The 17,518-nt window shown below is 32.4% G+C and overlaps 2 protein-coding genes across 2 annotated transcripts; both read right to left on the minus strand.

Annotated features, from left to right (window-relative positions):
• Positions 1 to 5,392: 5,392 nt before the first annotated feature.
• Positions 5,393 to 6,648, minus strand: LOC132902028 (uncharacterized). The gene is made up of 2 exons (XM_060945610.1): positions 6,446 to 6,648; positions 5,393 to 6,353 (listed from the first exon to the last, which is right to left on the minus strand). Exons 1-2 carry the CDS (start codon positions 6,526 to 6,528, stop codon positions 5,393 to 5,395), a joined length of 1,044 nt encoding a protein of 347 aa, XP_060801593.1. The 5' UTR covers positions 6,529 to 6,648.
• Positions 6,649 to 9,667: 3,019 nt separating this feature from the next.
• On the minus strand, positions 9,668 to 15,867 carry LOC132902029 (uncharacterized). The gene is made up of 2 exons (XM_060945611.1): positions 12,956 to 15,867; positions 9,668 to 12,535 (listed from the first exon to the last, which is right to left on the minus strand). Exon 1 carries the CDS (start codon positions 15,865 to 15,867, stop codon positions 13,588 to 13,590), a length of 2,280 nt encoding a protein of 759 aa, XP_060801594.1. The 3' UTR covers positions 9,668 to 12,535; positions 12,956 to 13,587.
• Positions 15,868 to 17,518: the final 1,651 nt, after the last annotated feature.

Below are 17,518 nucleotides of genomic sequence, written 5' to 3' on the forward strand. Positions count from 1 at the left end.
TCTCATTTCCAAGCTGTGCACAATCACGGCGGTGCAACAGCCAACTATTATTGAGAGCAATATCCATAAGCTGGGCAAATATTGACATATACCACCGCCTCGTCTTCATGCGTATTCTGTACAATGCAGTCAACATGTCAGCAATGTCGACACCGCCCATGTGCGTATTATATATTTTGATCACATGTGGACATGGCACAGAAACTCTTTTTCTGTCTTTCTTGTCGTATCTCTCTATTGTTCCGACCGGATCTTGGGCACAGAAAGAACTCGCAATGTGTATACATTGCGAATCTACCCACTTTGTTGCAATCTCTTTGTATTATCGCAAACAACTTCGAATGCTCCACGGCCTTTCTTCTTCATATCTTTGTCATTAGTCAGCCGACAATTGCGCAGTCTGTCCTTGCGGATTGTACCCAATGACAGTAACCCCATCTCGTTACGTAAATAATAAAGCAGCTCCAAAGATGTGAACCAGTTGTCGAAGTAAACCGTAGCAAGAACCGGGTTGGATATGGTTTTGCAAAGTCTGACAACTGTTTTACCTCCAACCCCGAGATAATTTTGTTCCCATTCTGTAAATGGGACACCTTGAAAAGTGTTTGCCCCATCATAAGCAAAAAAATCATACACCATCCCTGAAGTGCCAGCTCGAACTAAAAACTTAAAACCCCATTTATGCGGTTTTTTGGGATCATATTGCTTGCGGTTGCCAGCTTTTTTACCTTTGTATGGTATAATCATTTCGTCAACAGCAAATGATCTCTCTTCTTCCACTTTGAGGCACCCCTGCCGGATATGTTCCATCACGGTAGACACTTTGTAATAGCTGTCGTTCTTGTCTACATTTGTGTTATCACAAAAATGTAAAAAACGTTTGATGGATCTGTACCTTTTTATTCCCATAGCAGACGCAATTGGCTCAAACCTAAGATCATTAGGTACTCCAATAATCTTCAATAGCTGGCATCTTTACAATCGCCATAATAATTTCGATCCCTAATACTATTTCTATTTCCTTTCTTGTTACACAAATAGATTTACCTTGTTGTTGTACTGAATATAAGTTCAATTTAGTAAAAGTTAAGTTAAGTTCAGTACAATAAAATCCAACAGATCGTCACTAAAAATTTTTTTGAAATATTGCAGGGGAGATTGCATTTGATACTGTTCTGCAAAACTAACATTTGTATCTACTTCCACGCCTCCTGTATATTTAGTTTTCTTAAATGTAAATACTAATTGTTGTAGTTTGCGCTTTTTCGCAACAGGTTCTGCAGGTAAAGGTGGCAAAGGGGACGACTCAATATTGGCAACTTGTCTAGTACGGCGACGTGTTGTAACTGTACTTGGTGTGAGCGGAGATCTTATTGAAGATGTGGATGGTGTTTCCGGTATAATGCAAGGTGGTAAAACTGGAGCTACTACCGAAGATGATGCTGATGGCATAGGCGTTGGATTTCCATGCTGGTTTACGTGGTTATCTGATATAAGATCCCTAGAATTTGCCTCTTGTTCTTCACCATCGCTGAGATCTTGCATGAGATTATACAGATCAGGTGAAATGCTTCTCACCGGCGAAGAAGTGTGAGAGTCAGCGTAATTATTTCTGAAGTACTCACGCGCTAGTATTCTTCCCTCTTCATCAGCATCTGATTCAACCTCTGAATCTTCAGAATCGGGTGGAGGTAAAAGTGCAAGAATTTGCTTAGACCGCCAACCTCTCCTCGCCATATTGCTGAAATGAATATAGTCAATTTTAAAACTTATAAGTACTATAAGTATGGACAAGTGACGGTAAAATCAAGAACAATACGAATTTTTATTCTACTAGTACTAACTGGCATTGTCCGTTATAATTGACTAATAAAAAAGTTACTCCTTATGAGAGTAAATGGCAATGTCCGTTATAAATGACAAACAAAAAAGTTACTCCATATGAGAGTAAGCGTCGATGTCCGTTATAAGTGACAATAAGATTTTTTTTGTTATTGAAAAAAAACTACGAATAATTCTGTAATAAAAACTATGAAACACTATTGTTTTATCATTATTCTATCTAAAATAAATATTAAAATAATATAAAACAAGGAAATACTTACATAATAAAAAAAAATTCACCCCTGCAAATGTAGTCTGCCGTTGCAAATTTTCTAAATGATCGACGCGACTCATCCATCGAGCGAAACAGCGATTCAAATGCGCGAGTGTGACAAGGATAGCCTATATGACGCGTATATCACGTGACATGCGGCGGGCGTAAACTCAAATCATACTTGTGTGCGTTTTAGAGATGGACATTTAAAATATACATCGATATTTTTTTTGATGTAATGCATCGATCGGTCACATCGATGGTAATACGATGTATTGAGAAATACATCGATGTTTCTTAAAAATCGATTGTTTTCGCAATGACGTGTTTTAGGTTAAGTTAGACCTTAATTAAAACAAAAATATGTATAAAAAAACGCAGGAAATATATTTATTCAAATTCACACAGCCAACATTTTTTCACATATCCCAATATTTTTTGTCAATACTATGTAAAAACAAAAGTTTACTCAATCTCTTCCCCTTCAATCGGTTCCTTCGTTCGGTCAAAACTAGCCCTGCCTGTGAAAAAAGTCTTTCTGAAGGTACTGACGTGCCAACTATTGTCAAATACTTGAAAGCTATTTTAAACAGCTTCGGGAATTGTATTTTATAATCCCTCCAGATTTCTAACGGATTTTCGTTCAGTCTTCCAACAGGAGTTCTGAGATAAACTGAAAGTTCGTCAGACAAAACATCTTCAGATTTGTTAATTTTCCAGTTACGATGCACTAACTTATGGTGATCAATCCATAATGAAAAGGCCTCTTCATTTTTATCAGATTTGTCAGAATCTGACTCAGGTTCTTCATTGCTTTGCAAATTCTTCTTCATTAAATCCTTAATTTTTGAAACAGCATTCGAACAAGCTATTGCATCATTGAAATGTATTCTTTTGAAACGTGGATCTAGAATACTTGCGATAGCAAGAGCACTTACATGTTCTATAGAACCCATTCTTTTATTTATTTCATTAATAGCAAGTTTTTGCACCTCCTTCGCTACGGGATCTTCTATAACAGCTGAAGTTATTTTAGAGAGCATGCAATGAACTAAGGGAATAATTTTACTACTTGTGCAGTATTTATCACCCGAAATTTCTTTTGTAGCCGCTTCCAAGGGTCGCAACACCACAATGACAGAAGATACAGTAGATATATCCGATGCACTGAGCATTGCAGGTGCTCTGGGGTGGCGGAAGAGAATATCATTTATGACACTACGGAGTTCTAGAAATCTTTGTAACATATAATATGTACTGTTCCAACGAGTATCCACGCTTTGTATTAATTTTACCCCAGCAGGAGACTCTATAGCCGCAGTAGTTGCTTTACGTAACTCGTCACTAGCAACGCAACTCTGTTTAAACCAAGTCACTATTGTTTTTACTTTAGAAACAATGTTCCTCCACTCAGTACACATCATTGTGCCTTCAGCAACCAAATTCAAAGTATGGGCAAAACACGGGATATGTTTCCTTCTACCGAACGCTATATCGATTGCCTTTACTATATTGGCTGCGTTGTCAGTAACAAGAGCCGTTCCATTCTTGGCATACCTTTAAGAGAATTTCAGAAAGATAATCTGATGTATGTCTTTCATCCAATTCGTACACGCCTAAAGTGATTGAGTATAGTTGAATGTCAATTCCGAAATGCGCTGTGATGCCCAGAAAACTTTTCATATTTAAGGTATCCGACCAAATATCCGTTGTTAGGGTTAAATCTTCTATAGAGGACAGCATTATTTTTATTGTTCCTGAAATAACTTCATATTTATCGTCAAGCCAGCGTCTTAGAGTTGTTCTACTTGGGAGTTTATATTGAGGAGCAACTGTTTTCATTAAAGTTCTGAAGCCTTCATTTTCAACTATCGAGAAAGGCTGATGGTCTTTGCAAATCATAAATAATAAACAGTTGTTCAGTTTCCTTGTCTTCAGTCCCGATTCTGAGTAAGAAGAAATATCTTTAAAGGCGGCCTGTATAGAGGAGCATCTGTTCAAAAGGTCGTATTTCTATGATAAACAAACTTTACAAAAACAGAAAAAAACATCTAGTCCCTATTATAAAAATGCTAAAATCTAATTAATGTAAGCTCATTGTGAAGATTAAGATTACAATGTTATATGCATTTAAAAAATTTTTAAAAATACACCTTTTCTTTTTTTTTTAAAAATTTTAGTTCAGAAATACGACTTATTGATCGGACAAATTAGAAATACGGCCTTTTGATTTGTCACTTCTAGAAATATGCCCTTTTGATTTAACACTTTTAGAAATAAGGCTTTGTGAACGGACTTTTTGGAAATATAAAATAATGAGAAATACTAGTGAAGTTTTTTGCCACTCTGTCAAAAGAAAAAATCTTATGAGCAATACTTTGATGTTTATTATTAACCTCTACTTTGAGCTGAAATTAGTCTTTATAATGAGAAACATACAAAATTATTTTTCACATCATTTATTTTTTTATCATTAATTATCATTAATCATTACAAAATTTATTATTCAATCCCTTAAACTCTAACGTCCCCAATGTCAGGTTCCATGCAAATGCATTCACAGTCCTCGTCATGGTTATGATCATGATCCTCATCCACATTCTCATTGAGTGTGTTATGCTCATTCAGAAGAATGTTTTTATACCATTGTAATTCTTCCATCAAGGCCCAATCTTCACCAAATTGTTTCACTAATAATAATGTGACATCTTTTTTTTTTGTTTTCAGAAAGACCTTTGCCTGTTGGTTGTTCTTGCAGTTGTTTAGGATGTCGTTTACCACGTTTCAATAATGATTCAAATTCTTCTTGACCTGATTCAAAACGATAATTTTCAAATGCACAAATTTTGACATCTTTGAAACGACCTCCTGGACCTTTAACTTTTTTAATTCTAATTCTCTTAGCAGTTTGAATTTTTGAAAGCTTTTTGTAATTTAGCTCTAACTTTTTTATATCTTTGAGAGTCCAATCAAAGCCAATGTCATGAACTTTTCCATGTTTCTCTATGATTTCTATGTATCCTGTTCTGTGTGTAATAATAGGTGTTTTCCTAATATCTTTTTCTATTCTACCGAATATGCGGTCTGCCGGCAAGAAACTATGCCCACGCACAGGGAAAGTTATTGTGATTTCTTCAATTGTGTTATTATTATTAGCTAACCAGTAAATTAGTAAATGTAGGATGTGGCTGTTTTTGTTTTGTCCTCCACAACCATCACAGAACAAATTCAATGACGTGACATTTTCAGGAATAGTTAAATTGGTTAAGTATGCCAGCAGTGCTGATCCAATTTCTAGAGATCCACGAGAAGCCTGTGTCTCATCCCATATAAAAAAGTCAGGTTGGTTTTTGTCTTTTTTGTTATACAAAAATTGTAAAAACTGATTTGCCTACTATAAAATGCGTCTTGTATAGGTGTTCTTGGTAATGGTAATACCTTCTGCAAATCAAAACACAGCCTTATGCTGTTGGCAACTGGTTTTCTCAATAGTTCATAGAAAACATTGGATCTTAGTTTGTGAACCCTCTTTTCAATCATCAATGTTTGCTTTCGTTGACTGTTGGTTTCATTTTTTATTTTATTTGTCCACAATATGCAAACACTGCATGCGTCAGTAGCCGGGGATTTGAACCCAATGTTGAATTCATTGTAAAATATATTGTGGAACATGGTGCGGGAAACCCTTAAATTTTCAGGCACTGACAGGTTATAGATACGGAGTAATCTAGCAGCGTTCAGTTCAGATGACAAATATATTCTCTTGCTTTTCTGTCTATTATAGTGACTTTCCTGAGCAGGTAACTTTTTCAAGAATTCTCTTAACTTTTCTTTTTTCTCTCTTGACTTGGCTGCTTTCCTGTCTCCACCTCGCTTCTCTGTAGGTGTTTCCCCTTGACTCAGCCTAACATTTAAGTTTCTTAGCCTTTTTTCTCCAATCGCAAATGTTTTTTGAAACACTTGTTTACACACTGTTGTCAGTTTTTTATTTATATATAGATGGTAGGTGCAACTAACCTTTCGATTTTTCGTTGTCGCTCTTGGATTTGACTTTCCTCTATTTAATGGCTCATACGGTGCTAAGAGTCTAGAAAGATAAATATCTTGATCTACCTTCCCACGCCGTTTAAAAAACAACTTTCTGTTTTCTATGATATCTTGTAATGTCAACCTTTTGCATTTGAAAGTTTTTAGCGACTTGTGATTACATGGACATCTATAATTTATGCACAAGGGATCTTTATCTGTGTAAGTCCTGAAAAAATACAAAGAAAAAGTAAATTAATAAGTTATAACCTTAATAAGAAAACAGGATATTGAAGTAACCTACATTAGAATGTCACTTACGTTTTGCGATATTCCGAACGATCTTTACGCTTTTTTTTCCTTGAACCAGCATTCAAGGTCTCGACTAAACCTTGCTCATCCATTTTCAATATGATTTTTACTTATTAATACCTTCCAAACTTCAAAAATTCACTAACTTCATTACTCGCAACCATCGAAATAGAAATACTCGCAACGAAAGATAGAACGGAAAGATTATCGGAGAAGGGGGCGCTGCTCTCGCGTAAACAAGCTCTCTGTAATAAAAAAAACTTTAAAAATATAAAACAGACGAAATAGTAATAAAAATTATGTTTTGAACAAAGGACTATCTAAAAGCAATAAGTGAAAGTGTTATCACAAACATTGTGTACCAAACTATGAACATAATTGATAAAATACTAAACTGTAGCGGTTACTATTTTGAATATCCACATAGTGAAAGATATCAATTAAAACGATCAGAAGAAAAATTTCTGGAGTGTAGTGTCGACAATATCCTCAAATGTTTATGAAACTTCGGCTCATAAGGTAATAATTATGAAATTCAAAACAATTAGATATTTCGAAAAGTGACGCTAAACATTTCTTATAGACCCATGCCAAGGTCACTCAGCTAATCGTTAAGTCACTAACGACATCTTTTATCAACTTTGTTCAATAGTTGTATGAAGACTATAAATTTACCTATTGCACAGAGTAACAATTAAAAGAACAAACTTCATTCTACCAGTAACGCCATCTATACGCTTTGTTGCACAATTAATTGAAAAGAACGTCAATACCTCAATATAGTATAACGTCAATATAGTATAAAATATATTGACATAAAGATGACGCTTTGTGCAAATTGTAAGAAAAAAATCGATGATAGACGATTTTTAAAATGCTCTCTATGTGAAAAATATTATGATTTAAAATGCGCAAATGTATCTGAACAACGATTTTATAATACATTGACCCCGCAACATAAAAAGAAATGGCGTTGCATAGGATGTATTCATAAAACACCATCAAATCATAAAACACCTTTTGTGACTATACCTACAACAAAAACTATAGAGAGTACAGAAAGTAAAGATGAATGTAATATCACACTGAGAAAAAAACAACAAAAATCCTGTAACGATTCTGATGAAGAGTCATTTTTCAACAACCTAAGTTCAATAGGAGACACATTTATTGATAATAGCCAGGATAAAACTTTTAATAAAGATATAAAATCTGTGCAATATGTTACAGTTGAAGTATTAACTAAATTGCTAGAGAATAACAAAACATCGATTATAACAGGTTTAAAAGAAGTGATTAAACAGGAAATACTACAAGCCGTAACTGACCTGGCTATAGATTTAAATAGGAAGACTGAGGTACTGAATGTGAAACAAGAATTAATGAATACTGAGATTACAGATATTAATGTAAAAATTCAAAATTTAGAAATAGAAACGATAAATCTTAGAAAACAAATTTCAGACCTCGATGCAAAAAACAAAATGTTATTAAAACAAGAAAAAGAAACATTTATCACAGGTGATCTTAACTATAAAAAAATTGTACTACATGGCTTTCCAGAAACACATAAAGAAACTGAAATAGAAACTCATGACCGAATCATTTATTTATTTCAAAATGTCATAAATGTTAATCTGTTGGGCTATGTAGAAAACTCGTACCGAATTGGCCGCTATGGCAAAAGTACCAGCAGACCATTAGTAATTGAATTATTAAGTAAGAGAATGACTAAACATATACTTCAATGTTCATCATCCTTCTACAAGATAGGTCTTTCAGTTACAAAATACCTAAACAAAGATGAAGTTATAAAAAGGAACGAGTTAAGAAAAATATTAGAAGAAAGCAGAAGAAATGGACAACATGCGATATTTAAAGACAACAAACTTTACATTAATGGACAAGAATTCAAGCAAGACACATGCCGACAGGAAAACTGTGATACAACTAGTATCCCAACAGAAGAGAGAAAAGAAAATAATAAGTCACTAAATTCCTATTTGCTCACTGATATAAGTATGTACCCCTGTAAAGCAAATAAAAAGTTAATAGATATAGATAAAAATGAAAATGTAAATTTAGATAAGCATTTATCCTCCAATAATATATGTCCAATTAACTCTTGCCCAAAAAATTCAAAAAACTAATTAACCACTCTACAGATAGTAAAAACCTGACAATAACTTTTCAAAACATACAAAGCATAGGAAACAAAGTGCATTTAATTGAACAACTACTTCTAGATAAACATATTGAAATACTTGTATTATCTGAACTATGGCGCAATAAATATTTTTGTAATTCAATAGATATATCAGGATACAATTTTGCATCGTTATTATGTAGAGAGAAACAAGAAGGTGGAGGGGTTGGAATATTATTAAATGAAAATATTCAATACATACAGAGAAAAGATATTGTTGGTTTTTCTGTAGAGGGAGTAATTGAACTTTGTGCTATAGAGTTACCAAAAATTAATACAATTTTATTAGGAGTATACAGAGCCGATCGTCATATTAATGTATTTTATGAACAGATGACTAAAGTTCTTGATAAGTTGAATACAAAAAATAAAACTATAATAGTTGGCGGTGATTTTAATATTAAAGTTAATATAAATGACTCTGTAAGTAAAACATTTTTAAATTTTTGGTCTTCATATAATTTTAAACAACTTATTAAACAGCCAACTCGAGTAACTGATAAAACTGCTTCTTGTATCGATTTAGTACTTGTAAATAATGAGTCAAATGTACTTAATGTGACTGTAGAGGAATATGGCCTCTCTGACCACAAGAGTACTAATATAGTAATAAAATATGAAAAAATTCTTTCCAACAATAATACATTTAGGTATGCTACAAAAAGATTATTTAACAAAGAAAATATGAGTAATTTTAAAAATTCATTGAACAATCTTAAATGGACACAAATAATAACCACTAGTCAAACAATTAACGAAAACTATAGTTCATTTCATAATATTATACTTTCCAATTTAAATAAATATATACCCGTAAAAAAAATAAAAATAAAAAATAAAGTAAGAAAAACGTGGCTAACCACAGGCTTAAAAAACTCTTGTAAGACAAAAAGGTATATGAGAACAATTCTTAACCAAACAAATAGCCCTATCATTAGAAGCCATCTTAAATCATATAGTCAAATTTTAAAAAAATGTATAAAAATTTCAAGGAAAAATGATTACATTCGTAAAATGAAGCAAAGTGATAATAAAATCAAAACAATGTGGAAAATTATAAATACAAAATATGGTAGAACCACAAAAAAATTCCAATCCAATTTGAAAATAAATATAAATGATAAAATTTCAGAAGATCCTTATAAAATATCTAATACTTTTAACAAACATTTTGCTTCTATTGGACAGACTAAAACTTCACAACGCAGTAACAAAGGTTACCCTGTAATGAATCCTCCAACCACTACAATGTTCCTAAATTCAGTTGATGAAAAAGAAATTAAAAATATAATTAAATCTTTGAAAAATAAACACAGTTTCGGTAGCGATGGAATACCAACAATACTTTTGAAATTTTGTGCTGATGAACTTACACAACCCCTTACTCTTTTGATAAATCAAAGTTTTCAAGAAGGTACATTTCCAGATCTTCTTAAAATATCAACAGTCATACCGATACATAAAAAAGATGATCCCACAAACCCGAACAATTATAGACCGATTGCACTCTTATCCACCTTTTCCAAAGTATTTGAAAAAGCAATGAGCAATAGACTATATTCGTTTTTAGAAAAATTTAAAATTCTCGATGACAGGCAAAACGGTTTTCGGAAAACAAAATCTACTACAACTGCAGTGTACAATTATATTCAAAACGCCTTACGACATATTAACGAGAAGAAACATGCCTTTGGTCTTTTGCTTGATATGACTAAGGCTTATGATAAAGTATCTCATAAAATATTATTGTCCAAATTATATGGATCTGGGGTTCGTGGACGAGCATATCAGTGGTTCCAATCTTACTTGCAAAATAGAAAACAAATTGTACAAATAACGTTTTACAATGACCACAATAATACAATAGAAATAATAAAATCTAATGAAACAAGTTTAACATGTGCTATACCTCAAGGGAGCGTATTAGGATGTATACTATTTATAATATATATTAATGACCTGCCAAAAATTTTTGATAAAGAAAATACAACTAGTATTCTTTTTGCAGATGATCTGTCAATTTTGATTGGACATGATAATAATAGTAATATAGATATAAAATCAATAGTATTAGATAAACTTAATATAGCTGAAAAATGGCTTAGTGATCATAACCTGGAAATAAATTACAAAAAGACAAAGCTAATGCAATTTACATCTGTAAACAAAGCACCATTAGATACTTCTCTTATTCAATATAATAAAACAGATATAGAAACAGTGAATACTTTTAATTTATTAGGCATACATATAGATTCTCATATTAACTGGAAAAGTCACATAGAAAATGTCAAAGCAAAATTAAGTAAATTTATATATGCACTATGTCAAATAAAACATTGCACAAATCTTGAAACTGCACTATCGGCTTACTATGCGTATGCTTACTCCTGGCTAAAGTATGGGGTAATGCTATGGGGTAATAGCAGTAGCGCTCATGAAGTATTTATATTACAGAAAAAATGTGTTAGAATATTAGCAGAAATAAAAAATACTGAAAGCTGCAAACCATATTATAAAAAATTTGAATTACTAACACTACCTTCAATTTACATTCAGGATATATGTCAATTTGTACACAAAAATAAGCATTTATTCACTCAAATAAAAGATACACATACATATCACACAAGAAATAAAAATAACTTATGCATTCAACCTGCAAGAATAAAAATGCTCCACCAAAGCCCATTTCATATGGGAATAAAAATTTATAATAAACTACCAAATTCTATAAAAAATGAAAATAAATTAACTCACTTTAATAAAAAAATTAAGTCTATGCTTCTTCAAAACAATTTTTATTCTATAGATGAGTACCTTAATTTAAATAAGTAGGTAGTAGGATTATAATAGTTTTACATTGTAAACTTGAAAACATTAGAACATTATAAATATTTACAATAATAATAAATAAGCACCTATTAACAGATAAATATAAATTGTGCAATACTAGGTTTAAACAATTCTAATTAGATTTAAAATTATAATGTGATACTAAGTAGGTACCTTTATGTATAAGTTTGTATGTCTACTAATACATAAAAATGTTTGCAACACCCGAAAGGGTAAATATGAAGATCTGTTATACATTATATTTAAGACCTTGTTGTACTCATATTATGCAAATAAAAGTTTGAATTTGAATTTGAACGTTAAAATAATATATTCTGTCAGTGTCATATTTGGAGATGCAGAGTTACTTTTTTTTTTACAGTGTTGCTATTGGCAATAACATTCAACGTACAGCCATCATACCGATACTCGATACCGTTTTTAAGTCAAACGAATCAATTTTTATTAAAGTTGTTATGTATGAAAAAAAATATGACCTTTTGAACAGAACAATAAATAAAAGATGATATTTGTCGAAGAAATATGCCTGTTTTGTTTAAAACAATCCAAGACAACATTTTAATGCAGAAATACATCCGTTTTGATTGGAATCCAATTTTTTTAGCTTTTATTATATGGAAAATACGCTTCTTTTGAACAAGTTTTTAGGCTCATTTAGTGGAGTTTTCTCAAGTCAAAATCAATAGTTTCATTTACGGTTTTCGGTAACGGTTCACAGGATCTTTTATTGCCACTGCCACTTGTACTAGGAATCGGTTCAGATTGAAGTAAACCATCATCAATGTCATCGTTAGGCGTTACCTTGGTATTTAGAGGATTCGATATTTCTTCAGTAGTATTTACTGCTTTTAATGTATTTTGTTTTGGCTGAATTTCCAGATAAGCAGCCTTATGAACATTACGAACATGCCCAAGTAAGTTCGTAGTATTTCCAGCAGACTTAATTTCCTTTTGACATAGCTTGCATTTCGCTTTCTTTTCATCAATTTTGTCAAAGAACTGCCAAACTGAACTTTTTTTCTTAGGTCCCATTATAACTGAAAGTTAAATAAAATAATCTTTATAGCACGGTTTACGGGGTATTTATAATAATACCTATTAATTGCCTAGTAGAATACAAATATGTTTATGACGCATCATAATCGATAATATAGTATCGATAACTTGGAATCACTACCTACAGTTAAAAGTTTTTTATCTGACCTACTTTTAGTGATCACTCACACAAATGCAAAGCTCAGCTTAAGCCTCGCGGACTGTATTACATTGTGAAATTAATGCAAGCTTCGTAACGTAATCTTCTCTTTTCTATGTTGATAAGTTATATACACGCGCAGTATAAAACGTAAAATAATTAATTACTTTCTACTTTTTGACAACAAAACAATGTAATATTACCAGTAAAATTTCGAACCCGTTATCACTAAATACATTATTCTATTTATTAATACACATACCTGATGATAAATCAAAGTTTCTTTTTAGTTTAAAACAAAGCAAACAATCAGTGTTACCAGTATGATTTCCCAAAAAAGGACTGTTGAATTTCTGAAAAAGTACGGTTTTCAACTTCAAGGTACGGTTGGGTCGGGATTCTGCAAAAACTAGATTTCCTTCGAGTTGGCTGTCTGCGACCATAGGTTAGAAAAAAGCGATATAATATAATTGATTTACAAATGAATTTGTTCGATATTGGCAATCGGTAATAATATTCTACTTTATTATCTAGTTCTTGCAGAAGTATCCCGACCCGTATGGTTTTGCTGAAATGTTGAAAAATGCTCGTAAAATAATAATTTAACTTACCACGAGTTTATAAATAAATAACTTGCTAATACATGCTTGAAGCTTCAATAGTTTGGATATGTTTCATTCTGTCTGTAGACATGCTTTACTTCATTCCAAAATACGTAATACTTAGCCTGCACCCATGCTCAATGCAAGTTAATAGTTTTCATTTCAATCTACAAAATTGGTAATATTTCTCTACAGATACAATAAACATTTATTTAGGTATGTCGAAATCATGAGTTTTTAAAGTTTACAAAAGAGGTAATTTCATGTTGTATCACTTCACTACTAAATCACATTAATTTGAGTACTGTATCTTCTTATTTAACATAAAAGTGCTGGGTTCAAAATTTTTTATACCACCTTGTTGTTGTATAGATGAACTAGTAGCCATTAATGCGGCAATAGTTTCGGTATTGAGGCGATTCCGATGTTCAGTCTTTATCAGCTTTAGTTTGCTAAATACTCTTTCCACTGAGGCATTAGAAAAAGGCAAAATTAATAGAAATACTATCAGAATTTTTAAATTTTTGAATTTTTCTGTGCCACCAATGTCTTTTAATTTAAACACTTTTGTCCAAAAATCAGCAGCATTCATTTGAATCGATATACTGTCGTCCAAACTTGTCAGATCTAATAAACAGTACTCCCGCCATTCGTTTATTAATGCATTTTTATTCAGATATGTGGGGGCTAAAAAAGGAAATCTGTTTAAAATTGAATTTATCATTTGTGGATCAAAGGATTTCATAATTTTTGGTTGGACTATTTGGATTATGTCATAAATTGGGTCTGTAAATATAAATCTTTGTTTTATTTGTTCTATAACTTCAACATAAAATGCCAGGCAATCTAGTTTGAATCTTTCCAGGTCCTCTATTCTAACCTCATTTTCAACCTCGTTGAGGCTTGAGTTCACAAGAACACCAAGGTACAAATTTTCCAAAGGCAAGTACAACCTTGGGTTTTTATGTTCGATCTCTAGAGGAGGCGTGTTTTTGACGTGATGTAAATCAATGAAGTTACTTGCAATGGTGCGGATGAGCCCTTCTACGGCTGGTTTCAGTTTATGAAGTAATGGCGATTCAGACTGAAAAGTAATATTGAAGTCATTTAACAGGTCTAGCACATATGCCATGAACTCGAGATAAAATTTTGTAAACTGGTTACGCAAACTGGAAATGATACTTTCAGTTATTCTGGATGGATCTTCCACGATTTCAAGTCTGAAATAGGCTTCCAGGGCAGGATACTGTTCCAGCGTTCGGTTGACACATGCCTTCAAAGAAAGCCACCGAGTTGTTGCCGGCAAAAGAATCTGATGAATTTCTGTTTGGTAGAAGCGTTGCATTTCTGCAAGCTTCTGTTGTCGATTGTGGCTGCAGTTGAAATGGGAACCAATGTTCCGTAACATATCTTCTACTGATTTTGGCAGTTTTAGACAAGCCTTAGAGGCAGCCAAATGAATCATATGGCAAGAGCAGCGGACACACACTATATTAGGAAGTCTTTCTTTCAATTTGGCGAACACAGAATTATATTCACCCACCATTACGTTCGTCGTGTCTGAAGAAAATCCCACTAAGTTTTCTAGTGGGATTTTTTTAGTTTCAACGCTCTGTATTAATGCGTTATACAAGTCATCAGCCGTACCTGAAGCCATTTCCAGCAAATCGAAGAATTCTGTTTCTATTTTTAATTCTTTGTTACAATATATTACTGTCATCGCACATTGTTTTTTTGTTCCAACATCAGTTGTTTCATCCATTATTAGGCAAAAGAAATTACCGAGTTGTTTTAAATAATCATGCAAAGTACTTCGAAGACTGGGCCCTAAAATTTGTGTTACAACTGCTGTTGCTTTCGTACGACCCATCTTCATCTTCTGAGCAATTTTCGAATCAGGGCAAATGTCCGCTATTAAGCTAACTAGAGTGTCTGATAAGAGGAATGGTAAATTATTTGTAGCCAGCATTGCAGCAATTTTAAGTTCACCTCTTTTTGCTGAGAGATCTTCATCTGATGGTTTTAATGATTCTTTAATATTTGATGTGGATTTAATCGCTTTCATTATTGATTTGTGTTTATCAGTTTCAGAGTGCCGTATCAAGTGCGGCTTGTGGTTGGGTAACGTAGTTTGACAGTATTTGCATTTTGCACTGATTGTGCCTTTAACTGTGTCTGAAACTAGCCACTCTGAGAGTTCTTTAATTTCCAACCATTTCTCGCTAAAAACATATAAATGTTTTTCAGTCTTATCCGATGCTTTTTTAGATTTGGTTGGAATAATTTTTTTATGCTCGTCATTACTTGTTGCTATCTGGATTCCTTCATTTTCGTTACAAGTATCAAGAAAGGCTTGTGGTTTTTTTTTGTAAGATGGATTTGATTTGTCTAGCAGACTGAAACCGTTGGAATGATTTGATTCTTGTGGCTGGGTAGGTTTTGTTAGTGCGTCAGTACATGAAGGGCCAGGTATGCTAGGACTTAAACATTTCTGTTTAGTAGTCTGGTTACTATTTTGAGAGCTGTTATTATCAGGAGGGCTACGTTTTCGCTTCGTTATAAATCTGTCCATTTTCCAACACCTGCGTTTAGACAAAAAACATGCCATCCATCACACACAGCTCCATGCAAAGGTACGGTAAGGTACATATATATAGTTTAGTTTGAAAGGGACATTAAATAGAAACAATATAAATATATAAGCTACTAGCTTCCGCCCGCGGCTCCGCCCGCGTTAAAAGTATCCTATTACCCAAGTCAGCTCATACCCTGTCTGTATACCAAGTTTCATCTAAATCCGTTAAGTAGTTTCAGCGTGATTGACGGACAAACATCCAAACAAACAAACTTTCACATTTATAATATTAGTGTGATATAAGCATGTGACGGCGCCATCTGTTCATGAAAGTTCTAACAATTTAAATAACTTAGATTTTCAATTGTCTTCATTTCTATCTGATTCATTGTGTTCTGTGCATTCCGCAAACTTTTACTTTGACCGTTTACAGAGTATATACGTTCACAATATTAATAATTTTCTTATTAAAAATGTAGGTAAGTATAGGTAGAAAAGAAAGTTATGAAACAAAAATATTAAAACAAAGTATAATTTCGTATTATTGAATATCAAATATTAGAATCACATGCATTCATACAATTGGCTACGTGCCAGCCTTCGGAAAAATATTTACAAAAAAATATTCATTACTTTAAATTCGCGCGAAAACAGCCGGTCACGTCACATTACAATTTCTCGCCAATCAGTGAACGCTGTTTGAAACTGACAGGTGACGTTTTGCTTGACATTTTCTGTGAGATGTATGTGACGTATCACAATATATCCACAGATAAAAAAGACAAATCTATTTTGCGAAAATAAAATATTTAAAATTTCTTATAAAGCGATATCTATTGTGCCATTATTCTTTGGTTACAAGCTATCTCAAGTATCATATTTAACATATTTGATGTTTCATCGTTACAACTATCAAATAGCCAATTACTTAAATGAATTTATGTGATATACGTGAATACTCCGGAATTTTCTAAATTCGGTTGTTAATTCACAAGATGGCAACCCCAACAAAACATTAAAAAAACAGGATTTTTAGCATCAAATTTATCTGTTTCATTTTGACGCTAGTGGTGATTATTAATTTTATATGTCGACCAGAAATATAGCAGACTTTGCCACACTGCGGATAAAAAAGCAACAAAAAAAAAATAACTGGCAACAAGGCTAAAAAAAAATGTTACCATAACCCGACAATATTCAGTAATCAGTGTTGCTCTATGGTCTTGCTTGTTCTTACATCTTCTAAAATAAGTCTGATTATATTTGACAATTTGACAGTTTACTCAATATGACATACCTATTTGGTGTTGCTTTGCTAAAAAAGGACTGATATAAAATATATATTTACGAAAATGAACACTATTTTAATCAACAGTTTTGGCTACTCAAAAATTTCATTGAAACACTTATATTTTTATGGTATTTTAACAATTGTTAAGTCAACAAATAACAATCGCATTAATTTCTTTGCATGTATTTTTAAATCAAAAAGAAAATATAAATTTATATTTCGCTTTTTTATTTTTTATGGTAACCCTGAAAATCATATCATGTCATGGCGTCGGATGATTTAGCATCTTTTTAGTATTTAATGTTTTTTATAGCATATGTTATATAAAAACAATTCCAAATTTACAAAGTTAAATAA

Source organism: Amyelois transitella, chromosome 8 (assembly GCF_032362555.1).
Source record: "Amyelois transitella isolate CPQ chromosome 8, ilAmyTran1.1, whole genome shotgun sequence".
NCBI classification, from domain to species: Eukaryota; Metazoa; Arthropoda; class Insecta; order Lepidoptera; family Pyralidae; genus Amyelois; species Amyelois transitella.

What these genes read in the sequence shown, in the direction of transcription:
- LOC132902028 (XM_060945610.1), bottom strand. Translation starts at nt 6,528, where the DNA reads ATGGATGAGCAAGGTTTAGTCGAGACCTTGAATGCTGGTTCAAGGAAA. An exon ending in CGTTCGGAATATCGCAAAAC is followed by an intron (nt 6,354 to 6,445) that starts GTAAGTGACATT and finishes GTATTTTTTCAG; the next exon opens with GACTTACACAGATAAAGATC.
- LOC132902029 (XM_060945611.1), bottom strand. Translation starts at nt 15,867, where the DNA reads ATGGACAGATTTATAACGAAGCGAAAACGTAGCCCTCCTGATAATAAC.